The sequence below is a fragment of the Stegodyphus dumicola genome, chromosome 1 (genome assembly GCF_044657685.1).
Source record: "Stegodyphus dumicola isolate Sdum_Otavi_A_Nest chromosome 1, ASM4465768v1".
NCBI classification, from domain to species: Eukaryota; Metazoa; Arthropoda; class Arachnida; order Araneae; family Eresidae; genus Stegodyphus; species Stegodyphus dumicola.
Genome location: NC_140768.1, coordinates 49,163,778 through 49,183,447, shown reverse-complemented (window position 1 = coordinate 49,183,447; position 19,670 = coordinate 49,163,778). Strand labels below are relative to the sequence as shown.

At 30.7% G+C, this 19,670-nt stretch overlaps 1 protein-coding gene across 1 annotated transcript in view; it reads right to left on the bottom strand.

Moving 5' to 3' along the window:
• Positions 1-19,670, bottom strand: part of LOC118191999 (nephrin-like) — a 916,450-nt gene that overhangs the window by 127,998 nt on the left and 768,782 nt on the right. Inside the window, exon 16 of the mRNA XM_085814264.1 lies at positions 11,746-12,057. Coding sequence (XP_085670390.1) covers positions 11,746-12,057 — 312 coding nt within the window. The remainder of the gene's footprint in view (positions 1-11,745; positions 12,058-19,670) is intronic.

Genomic DNA, 19,670 nt, shown 5'->3' with positions numbered 1-19,670 from the left:
TAATGTTTATTTATACATGTAACCTTTAATGTTCTAGTTAACTTACTTCTGTAAGCCCCGTGTTGTACATATGTGGTGCACGGGGAGTCTGTATGTTCTCAAAGGAAAAAAAAAGCATTTTATACGCTGCATACCAATTAACAATCTGAATGCCGTTAATGTTCCTAATATTTAATCGTGGTCTCTACAAATTCGTTGAACTTAACTGCGATATTCTTGTCATCTCTTCAGACATTATAGAGATTAATGAACAACATATGTTTTAGTCTGTGATGAATAACCTATTTCGAATCACGAATGAAGGAATATCATATAATTAGGTAGATTTGTCTTATAACATTTCTTATTGCCATAGTTTAATATACATTGTCTGAATGAAGACAGCGTTAATATTTTACAGCAGCGTAGCTGCTACCTTCATCTAGCTTTCAAATGTACCGGAAAAAATGCCTGAAGGGAACACCAAACGCTAAATTTAAAAACTGCGCAGAAATTTACTCTGCAGAATAACTTCATCGAAAATAAAATAATAAATAAATAAAAGAAAATCTGAAAGGTTTCAGATTTTAAATTACGTCCAGTGGAACGTTCTTTTTAACGTTTTGTGTGTTACCTTTATGTATTAAAGATCATGATGTTCTTTGGACTCAAGCCATAAAATTCAGTTGAATAGCAATGCCGCAAATTAATTTTAAAATGGGCATATCTTTAGAAATTCCGATACACAGTTCCGCGTGCTGGAGGCAAAAAGGTTTTTTTTTTTTTTTTTACCTGTAGAGTGTTGCCATTGCTCGCTTTTAAATCGTTGAGTTTGTTACTCAAAAATTCGTTAAAGTTTTACAAAATATTAAATTGATAATAAAACAAATTCCAAATTTCAAATCTGGTTTTCCACATGCCTATATTCGTAGGAGGATTACGTCATTCAAAATTCGGTGACTCTATGTACCGTTGTTTTATCAAAATGAAAGAAATATACATACATTTATGCATATTTTTTATTATTTAATTTCTTCAAATGTAATGCAGGACTCTAATATTTGGTGGCAACAGTTTATAGTGATTCAACGCAAAATCGACAAACTAAAACAATCCTTCAGGGGCAAAGCCCTTTGGAAAAAAAAAACAACAACATAGGTTTTAAAAAAATGTATTACATATAAAATATTACAATGAAAGAAGCAATATCCTTAATACAAAATATTAATTGTCCTAATAAATAAATTAGCAAATTCCCGTTGCCTTCTCTCAACAAACATCCAATATCCAACAGAAACATTAAATTAAAAAACTGCACAGGATTATCGCCCTCATTTTTCCAAGTGGCAACAGTGCTGATTTTCAACAGTCAGCAGTCCAGTATACAAATGAATAAAAAACTGTTGCCAAAACCACATTTGTAAAAGAATGAAACTATTCAAAATGATGTGATAAAATCAAAAAGATAATATTTAAAAAAATATGATTCGAATTTTGAAAACTCGCTTCCAGGTGCACTGGCTGTTGTCCAGATGCACCTGTATATCAAATTTCGTAGCCCTAGGTCTATTAGCTTACACGCAGCACGATCGAAAGACACACAGGCTCTTTTTTTTCATTATATGTAGGGGCCCATCAGCGGCCGAGCGGTAAAATCGCTTAACACTGGTAGTTCGGTTCGAATCCCGCAAACGGGCTGGCTGAGTGGGCGTTTTCGTGGTTTTCCCCATGTATAACGTGTATACGAGTCAGTTTCCCTTATAAAGTCCTCCCCGAAGACATCCTTCCTCTTAGGCAGATAGCCCTCGAGGCTTTGCCATAATCACACACACACACACACATTATATGTAGAGATTAAACAGTAGAAAGCCTATAACAAAAGGAACATAAGTATATATTCTGCATATAAATGTACAACAAATAAATGTTACAACACTTTTGAGATACTTACTAGTTGAAAATACTTATTTATGTTTATTTAGCATTTCTTGTTGTTGTTTTATTTTAAATGCAATACACATTTTTCTTTAAATCCAATAAATAGGAACAAATTAAATTCCTGTGAAGTTATTCTTCCGTGACGCAGTGTATGAAGAAAGGGAAATAATTTCTTTGAAAAGCTCAATTTACTTCAAAAACGAGAAAACAAATGTTTAAATTTGAGATCTAGAAAATAGAAACAGATCCAACAAATTTGGCACATTGAACGACAGAGGTGTTTTATATAAAAGCAAACGCAATAAAATGTCTCATTCTAAATTTTTATTATAATATTTTCGGAAGTATTGTTATTTCGAACTAAAAACGAAATTTCCTAACTAAATGTTTAATAAAATAAGACTAGATCTTTCGAAAGCAAAAAGGTAAGTAAAATGTTTTTTTTTTGTTTGTTTTGTTTAAGCAGAGAAAACACGATTAAACTGGAGAACTTGGTATTGATACTTGGAATATTTATTTCTATTATTGTTTATATTCAGTAGGCGAAACCTCTGAAATTCAGTTTCTTTTATTTATCGTATTTACACGGGGAGGGATAACCGATTAGGAGATATTTGAGGTAAATTCTTCCGACAGTTTTGTTTCTATAAAATGTGTTTACAAGAAATTAATTTATATACTATAAATTTCACTATTACCAGCTTTCGATAAATAAATTCAACCTTACTCAGAAGTTTTAAATGTGCAAAAACCGATTATTTGATTTTATATTGAATATTTTAAAATTTTTCTTCATTCTAATTTTACTTTGAATTAGAAAGATTTCTGGATGTTTGTTTCTTTATAAAAATTTCGTAATGGCTATATAACAATGAAGTTAAATTATGCTGTGCTTTTAGAGACTGCTTTCTTATGGCAAAATATTTTGCCACGAATTTAGAAAATATTGCTCTCTAAAATACGATCAAGGATATCGTCTAGAATCGATTTGTCTTCAAGAAAACGTTCAAACATATCTACTTGTTCAGAATACTTCTTCTTCAAATACGTTCTTACAGTATGGCTATTTCGCGTTTCATGTGATATTCAGATGTTTGAATTTTATGTTTGAATCAAAATAAGGTATCTTTAGCAGCTGTTTTATTTTATTCCGACCCTTAATGCAATTTGTTTTGCGTATTTGAAAAAATCTGATGTGTACCCTACATGACTTCCTTGTACGTAATATTAAACTATACGCAATATTCCTGCATTAAATTTAAACATATTGAATTCAGTTAACGACTTTTGAATTAAATCTTCTTCGTCGATAGCGCAGAAATCACAACAGAATAAATACACTTTTTAAAGTTCGCTTTATTTATTTACCATGGCGACACTTCGGCGCCACGTTGACTTAACAGCATTAACATCCATTTTATAATTCAGAGTGAAAAAAAAATTATGTCATCTGAAGAGTTACCGCAAATTCTATTCAAATAAATCTAAAACGATGTATTAAAGAAATTAAACAAATAAAAAAGAAATAGTTTTTCACAGACGATTCAGCGCCGCTTACCTAATGTGCAGGCGCTACTAATTAATTCAGTTCTCACATCGCGGCAAGGCGAAAATACATAAAATATTCAAAATATTGTTACGAATTTGGTATTTAAAAAGCTAATGTTAGTTCAATTATAAATTAAATGGTTTTATTTCTCGCGCAGTGCAGCGCGTGACGAATATTAAAAGAAAGCTAAGCCGGAAAATTGAAAATACAAGAGCGCGTGCATTAAATAAATAAATATCTCTTTCGAGAAAGTACTGGAAAATTTTAGCGCGTGATTTTAAAATTCTTGTTGATTGTAGCGAATTCGCGGATTAGCGTTCTTTAGCTGTTTTGAATTACGTTCTATTGAACATTTGAGTAGTTAGAAGATAACTACTGTGAGATATTGTAATACTGCATGATAATTTGAGAAAATTTAAGCATTTTTGTTGTGATAATAATAAATTTTTGTTCATTTTTCATCGGACTTGTGCATTCATTTCATAACGAACCCGTACGCAAGCAACAATATTTTCATTAAAATTGAAAGATATAGAAAACCTAAAACATCAAGTACAGTCAATACGATTCAAAGATAACAATTTTTATAATTAAAATTACAGTTTATACTCAAAAACAAGCTAATAACTTAAATGATAATTCCAGAATGAATTAAGCATAATTTAATTTGCAATAATAAAAGAAGACTTTCCTTTGCTGTTGCGAAGCTTAGTTCCTCTAGACTGGCAACAAATCCACTATTCTGCGAAGTTTCAAAGGTAAACAAACATGGCTGCCATAATAATCAGAAATTAGGCTTAGCCGTTTTTAAAAGATTTTTAAATTGTTGATAAATCCACAATTATTGCATGCAGGTTAACTAAAGGCATAAAAACCTTAACCGGAAGATAAGAACAACATAATTCAATAGTTTTTAGAGCAAAATGCGCACAATTTGCAAACATATAAGAATAAAGAAACTGAGCTCACTGATGAATAACAGAGTGGATATATTTATATATATATACATACATATATTTATACGCTTTTGGTGCAGCCGATCGCAAACAAAATGGGAGGTGCACACATGTTATAGCAGTCCTATATACAAAATTTCAACATTCTGAGGCTACTCGTTTTTGAGTTATGCGAGATACATACGTATGTACGTACGTACAGATGCCACGAACGAATCTCTTCAGAATTCATTTTAAATCAGTTTTAAAATGTGTTTTGGGGAAAAAGAGTCCTTTATTCTGTCCTTACGTGTGGATGTCACGCAAAAACGTCGTTAAATTGCATTCGATGCCGGTTAAAATGGATAGTTTCGTTGAAATATAATACCCTAATTTCTTCTCGATTACAACACTTTCTTTTTACTTCGTACAAGAAAGTAAAAAGGCTCCATACTGAACCACACACCTAAGTTTTATATAATTTAGTTTCAAATATTAAATTTGATTTCGTGATTTTTTTTGAGTTGTAGTAAGCAAATACGTCTTTGATGTAGGAAACAAATTAACATGATATTAGAAGTGAGACATTGTGTTATAAAGTGCATATTATACAATTTAAAATTTTGGATTCATTTTACAAAGTGTTTTTCTTTAATTCGTCGTGAAAGAATGAAAACTAGAACTCTTATAATATTTCTTTTCTGGAGAAATAACATTGGATATAAAATCCTACTATCGGTTGGGAAACTCTGGAAACATTCATCAGGAAATTAACGAATATCGCAAAATATTTGGTTTGATACATTGTTTTGAATACAAGATAAGTAAAAGCCATATCATTTTAGCTCGAAGTTTTTCTAGTTTTGCTGCAAAACACCGCAGGCGCTTCTTTTATATAAGCAAAGTTCTGTGATCAGAGAGAGGAGAACGTTTTTGATACGAACGAAATTCAATACGTCAGAATCACGAGTTTAAGTGCGACACGTATGCTTCTTTGAAATTGACATATCTATATTAAAATGTTCCTTTTTTCCTATTTACGGAGCAAAAGCCGATTGTATTATCTATCTTACCAATACCGATTGTAATATCTGTCTTACCAATACAATCTAAATCCAATAGAATCTTCTGTTGATTAAAGGAAATCATTTCATATTATCTAATTTTATAATATCTAATTCTTTTAGGCTACATAATTATTGCGGTTTGTTGGCATATTTAATGGAGTCTATGGATATCATATTTTAGCTTGCCCTTTTATGTTGGTAATTTTGAATAACATTAATTTTGCTTTGGCGCCTGTTGAGAAGAAAAGATGTGAACCTTCATTCTTTTATAAATAATTATCGATACAAATGCTAAATGGCAGATAAAATCTAGCTATTGAACTTATTATGCCATGCCTAAGACACTCAGAAAAATTTGGAAGACAAAATGGGAGCAATTACGATACTTCAAGAAAATTACACTTTTAGCCGAATTTTACTTTTAATTTGTTTTATAAAGGGAACACTGTTCATTTTTGGGGGTTATAAATCACGGCCTTTTTTACCTCATCAAAGGCCAGAAAAAAATCAAAAGTAAAGCGTATAATTTGGACTACCCATTGTTAGAAATGAATAATTTATTATCCCTTCATATTTGCTTTACTTTTAATTCGGAAATTAATGTTTGTCGGATTCCATATGTTTTAGCCATATTTTTTTCAAAAGATAAATTACGCTTAATGATATAGATTTCTATAGTGTAGATAGAGGTAATTTATTTTGCACTTTCCTTTTCCGCGAATATCTGTATTTCTCTGATAGCTAAATACAGCAGACACAGGTAGCTTAATATTATGCAATGTTTCAAAAAGTCTGAATGAATTCATCTTTTAAAAATGACCCTTAAACATACGGTCTTAAACACACATTCCAGTTTAAGAAATGAGTCAAGCACAGCAGAATTTCAAAATATGACCATTTTGCTGACATTGGCAAAGTGCGTGCAAAATGTAAATTTTTGTACAGGTAGATAAAAGTGTAAATGAGAAAAGTAATTCCCATTACTAGATGTGATAAAAATTCATTCAAGTTACCATAGATAAAAAAGTTATTATTCAAGTTACCATAGATAAAAATTCATTCAAGTTACCAGAGATGCGTAAATTAATGCTTTTGGGAACAATTCATATATATCGGAGAATATAGTTAAGCATGTCAATTTCACGCGCAAAAATTGTATTGCTATTTGCAGATTCTAAACCTGAAACTTTTATGTTTAGTAAAATTTAATTCAGCATCAAATTTTTGAGTATGTGAAAACCGGTTTAAATCATATAATTTTGAAATTTATTGCTCGGTCAGCTTTGCATATAATGGATCAGTCTCTTTCTATGTTTTTATAAATAAACACATATGATTATACAACATAATTTACCTATTGTAATTTTCTTACCAGAGGGAACGTATAGAAATTTAAATTTGTTCTTTTTTTTCTAAAATGCAATGGAAGCTTTTAGAGTTTATATGCCAGTTTGACGCCTTTCGTAAATTTAAAGCTACTGGATACATCTCTTAATTCTAAAGCATAGGAATACAGTAGAGGGTTAAAGAAATATTATATGGTCTCGGTAAGTATGGAACACCCTGTGTATATGGATCATGGTTTTAGTAAAGACTGAGCCATTGGTCTTGGTACCAATGGCTCAATTCTTGAGTTCAATCTTGAGTGAGCCATCGGTTTTAACAATGATCTTGGTAAAGATTGGCACCTTGTATGATACCAAGGACCATGATCTTGGTAAGGATCGTCCTTGGTCTTGCAGGGATGGAGCACCTTGTATAATTACAAACTAATTTTCAAGTCTGTACAATTTCTAAGGAAACAGAACAACATTATTCCCTAGCTATGTCTTAAGTATTAAAATAATTCTTCTGAATTCATACATAAAAATCATTCAGAAGCCGTATTTTCTCTGAGACAGCTTCCGTGAATTTCTAGCTGTAACAATGAAGTTTGACTGTTATTTTCCAAAACAGCCCTCTGCCTTATCATGCGATGCATACTTATGCCACTTTTCTTATGCGCATTTACAGTAAAATTTTATATATGGGAGGAAAGGCGTGCCAGACAAAGCGAGAGAAAACACTTCAAGCGTGCACGTCACGCGAATCCCCCGTCTGTCACGTCCAGTAACAGAATACATGAAAATTCCTGCTGGATTCTTTTGTGTGGTTAAAATCTTCTTCTCTATTTTACCTTATTCTTTCTATCTTATCGTATGTGCTCTTATGGTTTTCAAAGTAAAGAACTTCAGTGCATAAATTTTCATCTTTGATGATTAAAACCTCAAATCATATGAAATCAATAAAATTAATAAGAGTTTAATTAAATATAAATATGAGTTAGAGAAAATGAAAATTCAGATATTGGATGTGTATTAGAAATTTATTTAAATTATCCAAAATAACTATAAGATAAACATTAAAATATTCGTTTACCGGCCGAAAGTAGAATTCCAGATGACTCTATACAAGTTAAATTACTAACAACTTTAAACTGTGATAAAGAAATCTACGTTTTTCATAATTTATTATGTATTATGTTTCATGCATTATTTCATACTTTATTATCAGCACTTTATTATGTTCGTACGTAGCGATGTTTTGCAGAAACATCGCTCAACTGGATTTAAGAGCGTCAAAATAGGTATTTTCGCTGAAATTTGATACCCCAAAATTTTCGCGATTACAATACTTTTTTACTCCTCACAAGGAAGTAAAAATCTGAAAGGGTCCAAAATTTAACGATCGCCCAAAAGGGCTGTTTGAAAGTTTAATATGGCTTAACAGTAGGCATTATCGATAATGAAATACCCCACGTGAAATAGCGAAACATTTTATAGAGCATTAGATAAATATACATTTAGGATAACTTGGAAATGTTATATACCTTCTATATATTTGAAAAGTGAAAATATATATGTAACGTGATTCTATAAATATATGTAATTTTTTTATTTAAATAGATCATGAATTAAATGTATCTTTCAAATCAATCGGATTAAAAAGTGAAACAAAATATTCTCGATAACTGCATCCATTACATTTAAATAGCTTAGCTTGTTAGAAAAACAGACATATTAAACATGAAAAAATAATTTCTTACTTTTTCTGAATGGCAACAGCTTCAAATGAAAAGTGAAACAACACAAAATCATTTTTCGAGACTATAATAGGCATTTTAAGCTAGTAATTCTTTAGAAATACTCCTGATTTATTTTAATATGTCCATTAAATTCATTTTAAAATTTATAGACATACCATAATGAGGTAGTTATATTATTAATTTATTTGTTCAACCGTAGTTAATATTCAATTAAATAGAATACATTTAACGCATATCTGCGTTGAAGTATAATAACGTGAAAGCGTCATCAATTTAAAAAAGGATAAGTTAGTAAGTTTTCAAATTAACACACTCAAAAATATTTATTGTAAATAAAAATTAAATACTGAAGTTCTTTTTTTCAAAAATTATGAGGAGACTTCTTTAGCAGAAATACATTTTTTAAACATAAATGCTGTATTTTTCCAGCAAATAATTAAAACATTTTAAGAGTTTTGATTGGAAAATTTCAAATAATCTAATTTAAAGCTACATAAATAAATGATTAAACTTGTTTAAGATCTGCTGATAATAAACCGCTTCTCACGCCTCTATTATCACAAGGAGAACGTATCTTTCAAGAGATATAATGGTTTCTGCAACTGATTTGCAAATGTCTCCTCATTTAACTGCCGAAGCATTAAAGGTTTAGGTCACTTTAAGGCTATTCTAAATCTCGCAAATAGTTCAAATCAAGTAGGGTGGTGTTTGGGAATTATAATAATTACTATATGTTCGCTAAAGATTACAATGGAGTGCTATTGCTTACGAATGCTACAGTTAGTAGAAAATTATGAACGATTCCGTGTACTGAATGAGATAATTTAATACTTTAATTGCAAGATATAGCTGAATTAAGATGCCTGTTAAAGAATGCAAATATGTATGTAATTAGATACAAAAATGTATTTTAAAATTCAAATGCTAATTTATAAATGTTACTACCGACATTTCGAATGTTCTGAGGTGATGTAAGTAAGCCGTCATCATATTTCCCACATGCCAAAACTGGAGAAATAGCAACGTACAAGAAGTACTGCTAAACTTACGACAAATGTATCGTAATTTTATTAATATTAATTTATAGAAATGGATTTATAGTCACATATTCACTCACAGTGACGCCCAAAATAAAATGTAGAAGGCAATAGTTTATCGCCATCTTGATTAATTCACTGGCTAACATTTCTTAACCTGATGCTGACAAGAAGAAGGGTGTAAGAATTATGAAATTAAATTATGATGAAATTAAAGACATTCATTCCTTGAATCTGTGTGCTACAGTAGTAAACACGCCCAACTCGCAATGGGTTTGTTTTGGTTTGCTTAATCACGGCAACGCATTCTAGGGCTTTCAACTTAAGGGAAGGGATTCCTTCGTAGAGGACTTTCTAAGGAACTGGCTCATATACACATTACACATGGGGAAAATCACCAAACCTTCCATGCAGACAGCACGTTAGCCGGGATTCGAAACCCGCCCCAAAATATCAGTGTTCAGCAAAATTACCGCGTGGCTACTGGTGGGCCAACAAGCAATGAGAAGTCAATGGGCCAACAAGCAATGAGAAGACAATGGGCCAATAAGCAATGAGAGATTAATTTCCGATAAGGCCAAAGCTGATTTTCGTAGGTTTTCTTAGGTTGTTTTTCAATAAATTCTAATTATCTCTATAATAAAGTGCAATATTTCACAGGAATACTAAGAATGTTAACAGAGCACTGGATAAAGTTTTGCTGACTTTTAACTTTTCCCATTCATAATTATAAACCTATGTGCAAACGTACTTTGCTTGTCAGGTAGAGAAGGGTTTTGTGAAGGAAATGATAAATTCTTATTGAAATTTCACTTACCTTTAATGTGAAAATTTTGTATTTAAAATTCTGATATTTAGTAACTCGAATTAGAAGCAGATATTTGAATCTCATCTTTTAAATCACCATGGATTAGCTTGAATTTAATTACTTACAGAAGTAAATTCTCTGGGTAGTAATTTGCGACTTATGTATTTAAATAACAACAGAGGTTTCTTTTTTATTAAAGAATATGTGCCTACCTTTCGACAGCACGATTATTTCGAAAGAAAGAGTTGACAGAACAGTTAAAAATTTAAATATTGCGAAAGTGAAACAATCTTTACAAATTTAATGATACAGTACTTCCCGATTAAGACAGTTCGCTGTAAACTGCTTCGTCTGTAAGAAAGATGCGTTAGCCTACTTTTATACGTTTTTATTTAAATCCGTATCTTTATCTCAATAAAATCGTGAACTAGTCTTCTTAGCCATTTTTTTAAAAATTTTAGTGCACATGCATAATTTCAATGATAATACGTCATGAAACGTCCATTTCCTAATTTCTCCTGTTTCTCCTGTTTTACAAAACAAAACATAGTACGGCAGTTACCTATAAAAAGACCCTAGAGTGGAAATCATACTGAGATGACTCACTTCTCAGAAATACAAAATTTTACCATGCCATAAAACCTCAGCAATATGGATATGTATGACAAAGGTAACTTTTGATGCGGTTTCATGTTTAACATCAAAATATATGAAACCTGCCTAGAAATGAGTGGCATAGATGCAATTTAAACTTGCGAGTGAAAAAACGGGATTTTATTTAAACTAATTCTAGTTTTATACGAAAAAAATCTCGATAAATTTATCATGAATAAAGGTTTTTAGTTTTCACAATAACGTATATATATTTAATTAAAATTAAAAATGTTGGCATAAGTAAATTATAAATAAAATCTTAAAGAGAAACAGAAAGTACAAGAAGCTTACAAGTAAAGTATTATAATTAAGAATAATGAGACATAAAAAAGAACGATTAAGGCGATATTAAAATGTTAACGATCGGTTTCTTTCAGCTTTCCATTTGACAGCCTCGATTTAAAACTTTGTTATTATTATAATTTAGAAAATACTAGTCGAACACATTTAAACGAAGACTATAAAGCAGTTTACTATTCCTTATCAACTATAATTTATTCGAAACTTTTTGCTTTTATCTTTTTTGTGACTGGCATGTATGAAATCTCAAAATGGTCATAGGAATAACTATCTATTAGATTATATAACGAAAGCTAAAGCTTTCATCATCACTTGAAAAAATTATCAAGCGTAGAAAAATATTAAAGCTAATTTAGTCTTCAGTACATTAGCTTTTCAGTGGAAACGTCTTACCTCTTTTCATAAGTGTAACTTGTAGTGCATCATGGCCCATTTCATTAGTGCCGATGCAAGTGTAACGTCCAAAATCCTCCTCTTCTACATTGTTGATGAACAATACGCTCTCCCACGTCACCGTGTCAATTTGAGATGTCCTACTTGAGTATTTAATAATTGTTGGCGATTCAGTGATATTGGTTCCTGTTTCATCGGACCACGAAAATCTGACAACTGGAGCTCCTGTTGCCAAACATCGAAGACGAACTGTCTCGCCACGGTCTGCAGCTACTTTCCTGTATCTGCGAGGGAGGTACGTTTCTGGTTTGACTACAAAAGAAATAAAAAATAAAGTGTCATTAATAAATATCTCAAATGAAGATGTTAAATTATAAAAATTAACACCAAGTGTAAAGGCAGTGTCCAAAATTAAATTTACAAACATTTTTTGCAATAATTCACAACTTGTTGCTATAAACCATTCGGGGAAAGGTAAATATGATGCTAAATATCTATTTCTTGAAAAGCTAAAAGGATACTTTCTTAAGAAATGTGAAAGTGACCGGTTTGCGAATATGTAAAATTCGTATATAATTGCGTTTATTGCATGAAAAATGGAAAGACTGACTAAATGTGAAATAAAATTATATCTCGAAATAGTTCAAAAATAAATTGAGATGGAGGATCATAGATTTTGATGCTAGCCACTCTCATATAAAAGTCACTTGATGATTACGATTGTTTCAATTGTTGGTATTCAGGCTATGACAGCAATTCCAAATTATGGCTACTATCACCAAAAGGCTCAGTCAATGCCATTCAAGAACCACGACATCCTCAGATATTCGACTAGCGGCATAATTTTCAAGCCATAGGCATTAAACACATGACCTTATATAAATGACATTAAATACATGGCGCCATAAAGAGATGATGGCTACAGAGCTTCCGCAAAGCATCGTTGCTGTATTTGGAACAACAGTTTTAGGCAAAATATATGTATACGCATAAATCTTACGCTCGTCGACCAGCAGTACGTGTTCCCCTCAACACTAACAGAATGAAACATATCTTTTGTGGAGAATATGTAGTCTGCAATGATGAGTCAGGATTCAGATACCTGGTGATTCTCGACGAGGAGCAAACCGGGAAACGATACCATCCTTTCAGGCATGAAGAAAATCGATCGTTTTGGTGGATGTAAAACCCTTGTATGAAAGCACATCATATTGAATGGCTGAACATCAGTTATTGTCTTTTTTATGTCGTTTATTATGACCACACAACATAATAGGGATGAAATTCTTGAGCCTTATGAGAGAACCTCTCCGGGAAGTTTTTTGCAAGGGCTTTTGGTTTCATGGACGGTAATGTGAAGTCATGCAGAACTCAATTTTCGATCATTGTTTTACAGAAAAAAGTTATTTGCCGTAAAGAATGACCACTGAAGTGATCGAACCCAAATCCTATATCAGATGTTGTTTGAGATACTCCAGTAAGAATTATTCACGACATCAATATCCTGTTAGGTCCCTCCCAATATTAAAATCCTCGGTTTTAGAAAAATAGAATTAGTTGCCACAACTTATGATTAACAAATATTATTCATTATATGAAAATCGCTTTTGAGGCAATTAAATTTCGCAGGATGACCACATTCCTTATTAACCCGATCGTTCTGGATATGTGAAGTGTCATGTTTATATGGCATATGCTGCAAAATTTCATTACAATAAGCCAATTAGTTGTCCTGATATCACATGATTTGCATTTGTAATCTTAATTTTCAATACAAATGTGCGGTAGATATTTACATGATGTAAATATATATTTCTCAGATTAATATTGTTTTCTAATGTCATCTTACAATTGCAAAAATGACTTATAGGTTAGATAATGCATAATTTTATGAATTATTTTGAAGAAATAATTAAATTACCATTGTAAAATATGTAACAGATATTTATGTAATGTACCTTCCATATGTATATTAATTTGCAGTTCTCTTAATGTGCATTCATGAATTGCAAGAGTTATTTCTGTTTTATGCTTATGAGTTAAGAAGATGGCTGTAAAATGCTCCTGATTTAAACAAGCAATACTACTTTATTTATTTATTTATGACATACGAGTTCTATGCAGGTTTCGTATTAGATTAGGTGTGTTTTCCAATGGAATTTAATTTAAGACTAGGTTATCTTCTTTGTCTATAACCATATTTGGAAGCAAGAATACTGTTGAGGCTATAAAAGAAATGAATTTATGTTTGGAAAACTAGAATTAAGCACCAAAAACTTGGCTGCTAAAATTCCTTCTGAGATTTGGTGAATAACACTGAATGGCGTGCCTATGTTTGTAAATTTTAATACCTCTTTTAAAAAACAGAATTTTATTAAAACTGTACCAAAAGATAGATGTATATTAGCGATTTCATCTTTAACTTGAAAGACAAAAATTATTCTCTGCTTATTTTATAATACTGATATTATCAGTTTCAGATAGAAACTTAAAACATTTAAGTTTATTTATAGAATACACGTAAGAGTACAATAGACATGGCTCGTAATGTACTCTTAAAGGCATATTGAATGCAAGCAAAGCAATTGTTATTTAAGCTATAATTATTTGCATAATCTGAGCATTAGAAACAGAACATGTGCTTCATATCTTGCATCTTTCTGCGACTATCTGACTCCTCATATCATCAATAAAATACTATAATTAGCTTTTTTATCGCAAAAGTAGCATTTTTAACATTGGCTATCCAATGTTAAATTGCGAAGTTTCCTGTAATATCGAGTTTTAAAATTAAATGCTGCATAAAAGCAATATTTTTATAGGATAAAAACCTTTAACCAGATAACTAAATTTCTCTTAATCGTATTACTTTACTCTTAATCGTATTACACTTTTTACAGTTTTTAAATTAAATACATATTTCAGGAAATTTCTAGCAAGTTATCGCATATGGCAGCATATTGAGAACGGATAACACTGTTAGAATTAAGTTAGTGAACAGCCTAAAACAAACTCTTACATTTTCAGAAACGTTTCTAGGAAATTAATAAATTAAAGATAATCTTACAGGATTTAAGAAAATTACTTTTATTATGCAATATAGTGTGACAACCTACTATTAAATATACAACATTTGTTTCGTCTGTTAGCACATTAAACAACTATTAAGTCTGCGATTAAACAATATTAACTTATAATGGGGAAGAATATGATGTCCATGATTAATATAAGCCTTGCAACAATTTAGCCGTCAGTATTTAACGTTCGGTTGAAGAGGAGATAACTGTTAACTGAGTCTAGAGTGTCATTTCTGGTGAAGGCAGTTTGAGACAATTCCCAGTCAATGTTTGTCAAGGCACGTTCTCCATTCTCTAACTACCATTGAGTAGTTGCAGTATCTCATTTAGAGCACATGCCAAGTGACGGGATGTTATTCGAGTAGCTACAGTCAGAGTATTTAACACGAGATCCTACCGCTCTAGAGTTGCGAAAGCAGTAATTATAATAGCAGTTTGACATTCGGGAGACCGTGATGAGACTCATGAAGTTCTCTGGTATCAGAACAGTAAACCACTCAAATAAAAGCTTATCTTAAACTGAAATTGTGAATTAATTTGATATTATTCTTCTTATACCACGATATGAGCAACTTAAGCAGTAACATATATTTAAATTAAGGAAACTATTGCAATGAAAGTAAGTACGAAGACTTGAATTATTTAAAAAAATAGGCAAAATAATAAAATTATAATTCTTGACTGCTAGAATGGTATTACGAGCTCAGATTTTAACCACTTAAATAAGTTACGTTTTTTTCCTGTGAATCATATTAGCATTAGTTATTATTTTTTATTAATTAATTAGTGGATCATTTCGAACAAGTTTGATATTTTTATAATTTCGTAAAGTCATCCTATATTTAAAAAAAATTCTAAAATTTCATAACTTTTTTTGAGAGGCATATTTATTAAGACTGTTAGCAAACTTCTCTCCACTTACTTCTAGTACAATCTAAAAGTTTACTTTGGTTGGCATTTTATTGTATGATTTATTGCTTATTTGTTAAATATGTAACTTACTGTACATTTGCATGAAATCTTATTTATGTGTTTATTTGTTTTGCATAACTTATTTTACACCTATTACCATCTACATAGAGAAAAATTATCACTGATTATATAAAAAAATAGTAAGTGTTTTCTTGGCATGTACCCATTCTGAAACCTCCACATCTAGATCTTGCATACGTTTTTATCAAAGAGTTAGTCTTATTACAAATTTGTAAACGTAACCTCTAGATTAATGATTAATATATAGAATAATACTTGATATATAGCAATTACTTATTTTAGGTTCTATGTTTAATACTTTGAGGTTTGAAGATTTCCAAGTGAAAATTTTTAAAGAAGTCAAAAGTTCCCGAAAGCGTCCTTTTTTTTTACAATAAATAAGGAACTAGAACGTTTAACAAATAATTTATTTTTAGAAATAATAATTAAATTTTTTTGTGCGTTTAAGGAAACAAATTATTTTAAAATTTCATTTCTATAAAATGGTAATTTAATAAATGAGATTATAGGGTAGTTTCTGCTATTTCCGCATGCCTTTGTGGTATAATTGGAAGCATACTCAACGCGTATTCGAGGGTCTAGGGTTCAAGTCCCGGCGTAGACACTGCACATTTCTCAGGTCTGTACTCAATAAAACCCTAAAACTCAACAGTGACGCCCGAACTAAAAAGGTGGTGGACAATAATTCGTCACGGATTTAGCGATTGTGTCCTCTAATCTCTTGTCGCTGTTTAAAAGGGAGAGTATCTAAGGCATTTTCTCCCTCTTTCGAGCATCCTTTTGTAGTGTAATGGTAGCACACTCGGTGCGTATTCGATAGGTCCAGGTTCGAGTCTCGAAGAGTGCACTGCTCATTTATTATATCTCCTGCTTCAAAATAGCCTAATGACTACCAGTTATTACTTAAAATCTAAAAAGCTACTCATTTAAATACATTTTCATAAATGTTACCATAATAAGCACTTGTAAGGTTATGATTCCACGATGTTTCCTTTAGAGAAATGAAGTAAGATCGCAAAAAAACTGTTTTCTTATCATATGTTTTTATTCTCTTTTAATTTCGGTAAAAAAGATGCAAAATAATTTTTGAAAGAAATTTTTATTTTCAGCACGAATATTATTACTTAGCTTAAATAATGATCCGTTCAAAACTAATATAATAGAAGACATACCCAGGATGTTTACAGTAATCTCTTATTTGCGGATATTTCGGTAATTCTTTAAAATCTTTTCATCGATTTAATGTTAGACTAAAGATTTTTTTCTTTTCCTTGTATCTTACATTTAATCCCTTATTTAGCAATATTAAATAAACTAAGTTTTAAAGTAAAAGTAAAATTACATAATTCCAGAGGAGTTCAATTTTCAGGAAGCAGAGATCAATTATCCACACTGCAGCATTTCGATCGCTTGTTCTTTTTTGTGTTATGCCAAACTTGCTATAAACTTATTTACGTGTTTATGACTTTTTCATTTATTTCAGTAATATAACTAATTGTTAAATGAAAAAAATTAATAACGTGTAGGACATTATTAAGTATATATTACAATTTTACAACAATAAAAATAACATCTGGGTTATAGTTAAACCTAAATAGTTTATTCGTTTTGCTTCGATCGAATAAAAATTAATTTTATTGCGAAACATTAGTGTAGTGACGATAAAAAAAAATATATGCGTTTAACAGTAAGGCCCACACCATGTAAGAACTACTTCGTTGTTTTATTATAATTGAAATAGAAACTGGTTATACAATTATGTGACGAAAAAAATCATAAATTAAATTTGCCACCAAAGTGTTCTCCATGCTTTATTTCAATGCAATAAGTAATCATTTTAACTGTGCATTTTTGGTGAATTCTTTTGAATCGCATTATTATTCGAATCGAAACTTATTTTTGGTGTATGGGTAATACACAACCCAATTATCCGGAGTTTAAAAAAAATACAAAAGAGCTGTGTTCCTTTTGAATCCAGATATTTGGAATTCAATTGTACACTTCATCATTTTGAATATACTTTTTGAACCAATGAATCATATAATTTATGGTATTTTACCATTCTTCTTGGACTCCTTTTATGACTTGAATATTTTTATTGCTGTATTTTCTTTTACAAGCATGAAATTAAAATTTCTTTAATCTGCCTCTTTACTTTTACCAAAATAACAGTTACATTCTCAGCCATAAAATCTCTACTTTTATTAAATCATTTTTAAATAAATGTTATTGGGCAAGTTGATATTCTGTGATATATTATTGTTAACTTATAATGCAAGAAATATAGAAAGCTAGTAAAATAACTGCAGAGAAGTGACACGTATTAAGTAAGCTATTTAGAAGCAATGCCTCACTACTTTGAAAATTTCATTTGCAAAATTACAACTAAACATTTCCGTTACTCCGAAAAGGAAACTTTTAAATGCATGAAATTAATTAAGTAATGATATAATGATATCAGCGAGAAGGAGTTAAACATTTCACATGTATATTTTTAGTTAGATGGTTGATTTGCGATTATTTGATAGCTAACTGTACAATACTTAACTGTACAATACAAATTTCCAGTTTTTACTGAGGAACAAAATATTTAAAAATTCTGCTAAGCCGAACATTAAACATGAAGCGAAATAGCCAGTTTGTTCGTTCTGAGTAGAAAAGATATCTTATCGTATAATTACATAAGGTTTTTATAACTAATTAATAATAATAGAATGGGCTTATATGACTTTTATTGACTTACTATAAATAGTAACTTATAAAATTCGAAAGTGGTTTGGAGAATAACTGTTTTATTAATAATTTGCGGTACTTGTGTATTAAAGCAGAAAAGATGACCAGATGGCCAAATAAACTCGCTAATGCTGGTTCTGCGAAAAATTAGAATTCGGCAACTCAGTAATCGTATCGAAATAAGACAAAGATTTTTTGGTACTTACGTATTAACGCAACTACCTTGGCGTAATTTGGCTATTTTTTACAGATGAAAATATGGAAATTACCTATCTGGTGCAACATGGAGGCTTTTGTAACTTTTGTTTTAAGAAAGATTCCCAAACTATCGATGTTTACCGTAAGTCGGTAAACATTATCAACATAGGAAAAGAAAACGTACTTTAGTAATTTAAAAAAAAAACAAATTTGAGTTACTAAATAAGGATAACGTGATACATTAAAAACAAAATACTTACATTCTTCTTCAATTTCTGTAAATTTTTTGAGTTATTACTCTCTCAAAGTACTCAGCGATATGTTTTCGTTTAAAAACACATGAGACGGGGCTTCGTGCAAAGCTCGGCGACAGCGGCTATCTAGAGAAAACGTTTTCTCGTTGTTTCTCTCAAAATTGTCTGCAAAATTCTGTATTTCTGCAAAAACTTTACCGCAGCTTTCTCTTTGCTGGCAAATTCCGCAAACTCATATTTTAAAACTAAGTTTGACAATATCACGATTTATTTATAAAATTCTTCGAACTTGGAATGCAACAAAAAAGAACGCACACGAAAATAGCAGCTTTTGCCGGAATAAAAGATTGTTATGAGCATGATTGCCGGAAGAACGCACGATTGCCAGAGCTTGGCACATTCTGAAAATTTGGCAACATCTACTAAGGTAGCTGCGTTAATACGTAATTACCAATTTTTTAAACAGACTATTTATTAGTAAATGTAAACAATCATAGCTTCATATTTCAAAATTTTTTTAAGTCAACACTTTAAGCACGAGAATTTTGAAATTACCTTCTTCATTACAAGCTTATTAGAAGCTTCTGTGATATTTTTCACATCAAAATATATTTTGGTTATTAACCATACTCAGCTGTTATAAACCATACCTACGAAAACGAAATCGTTT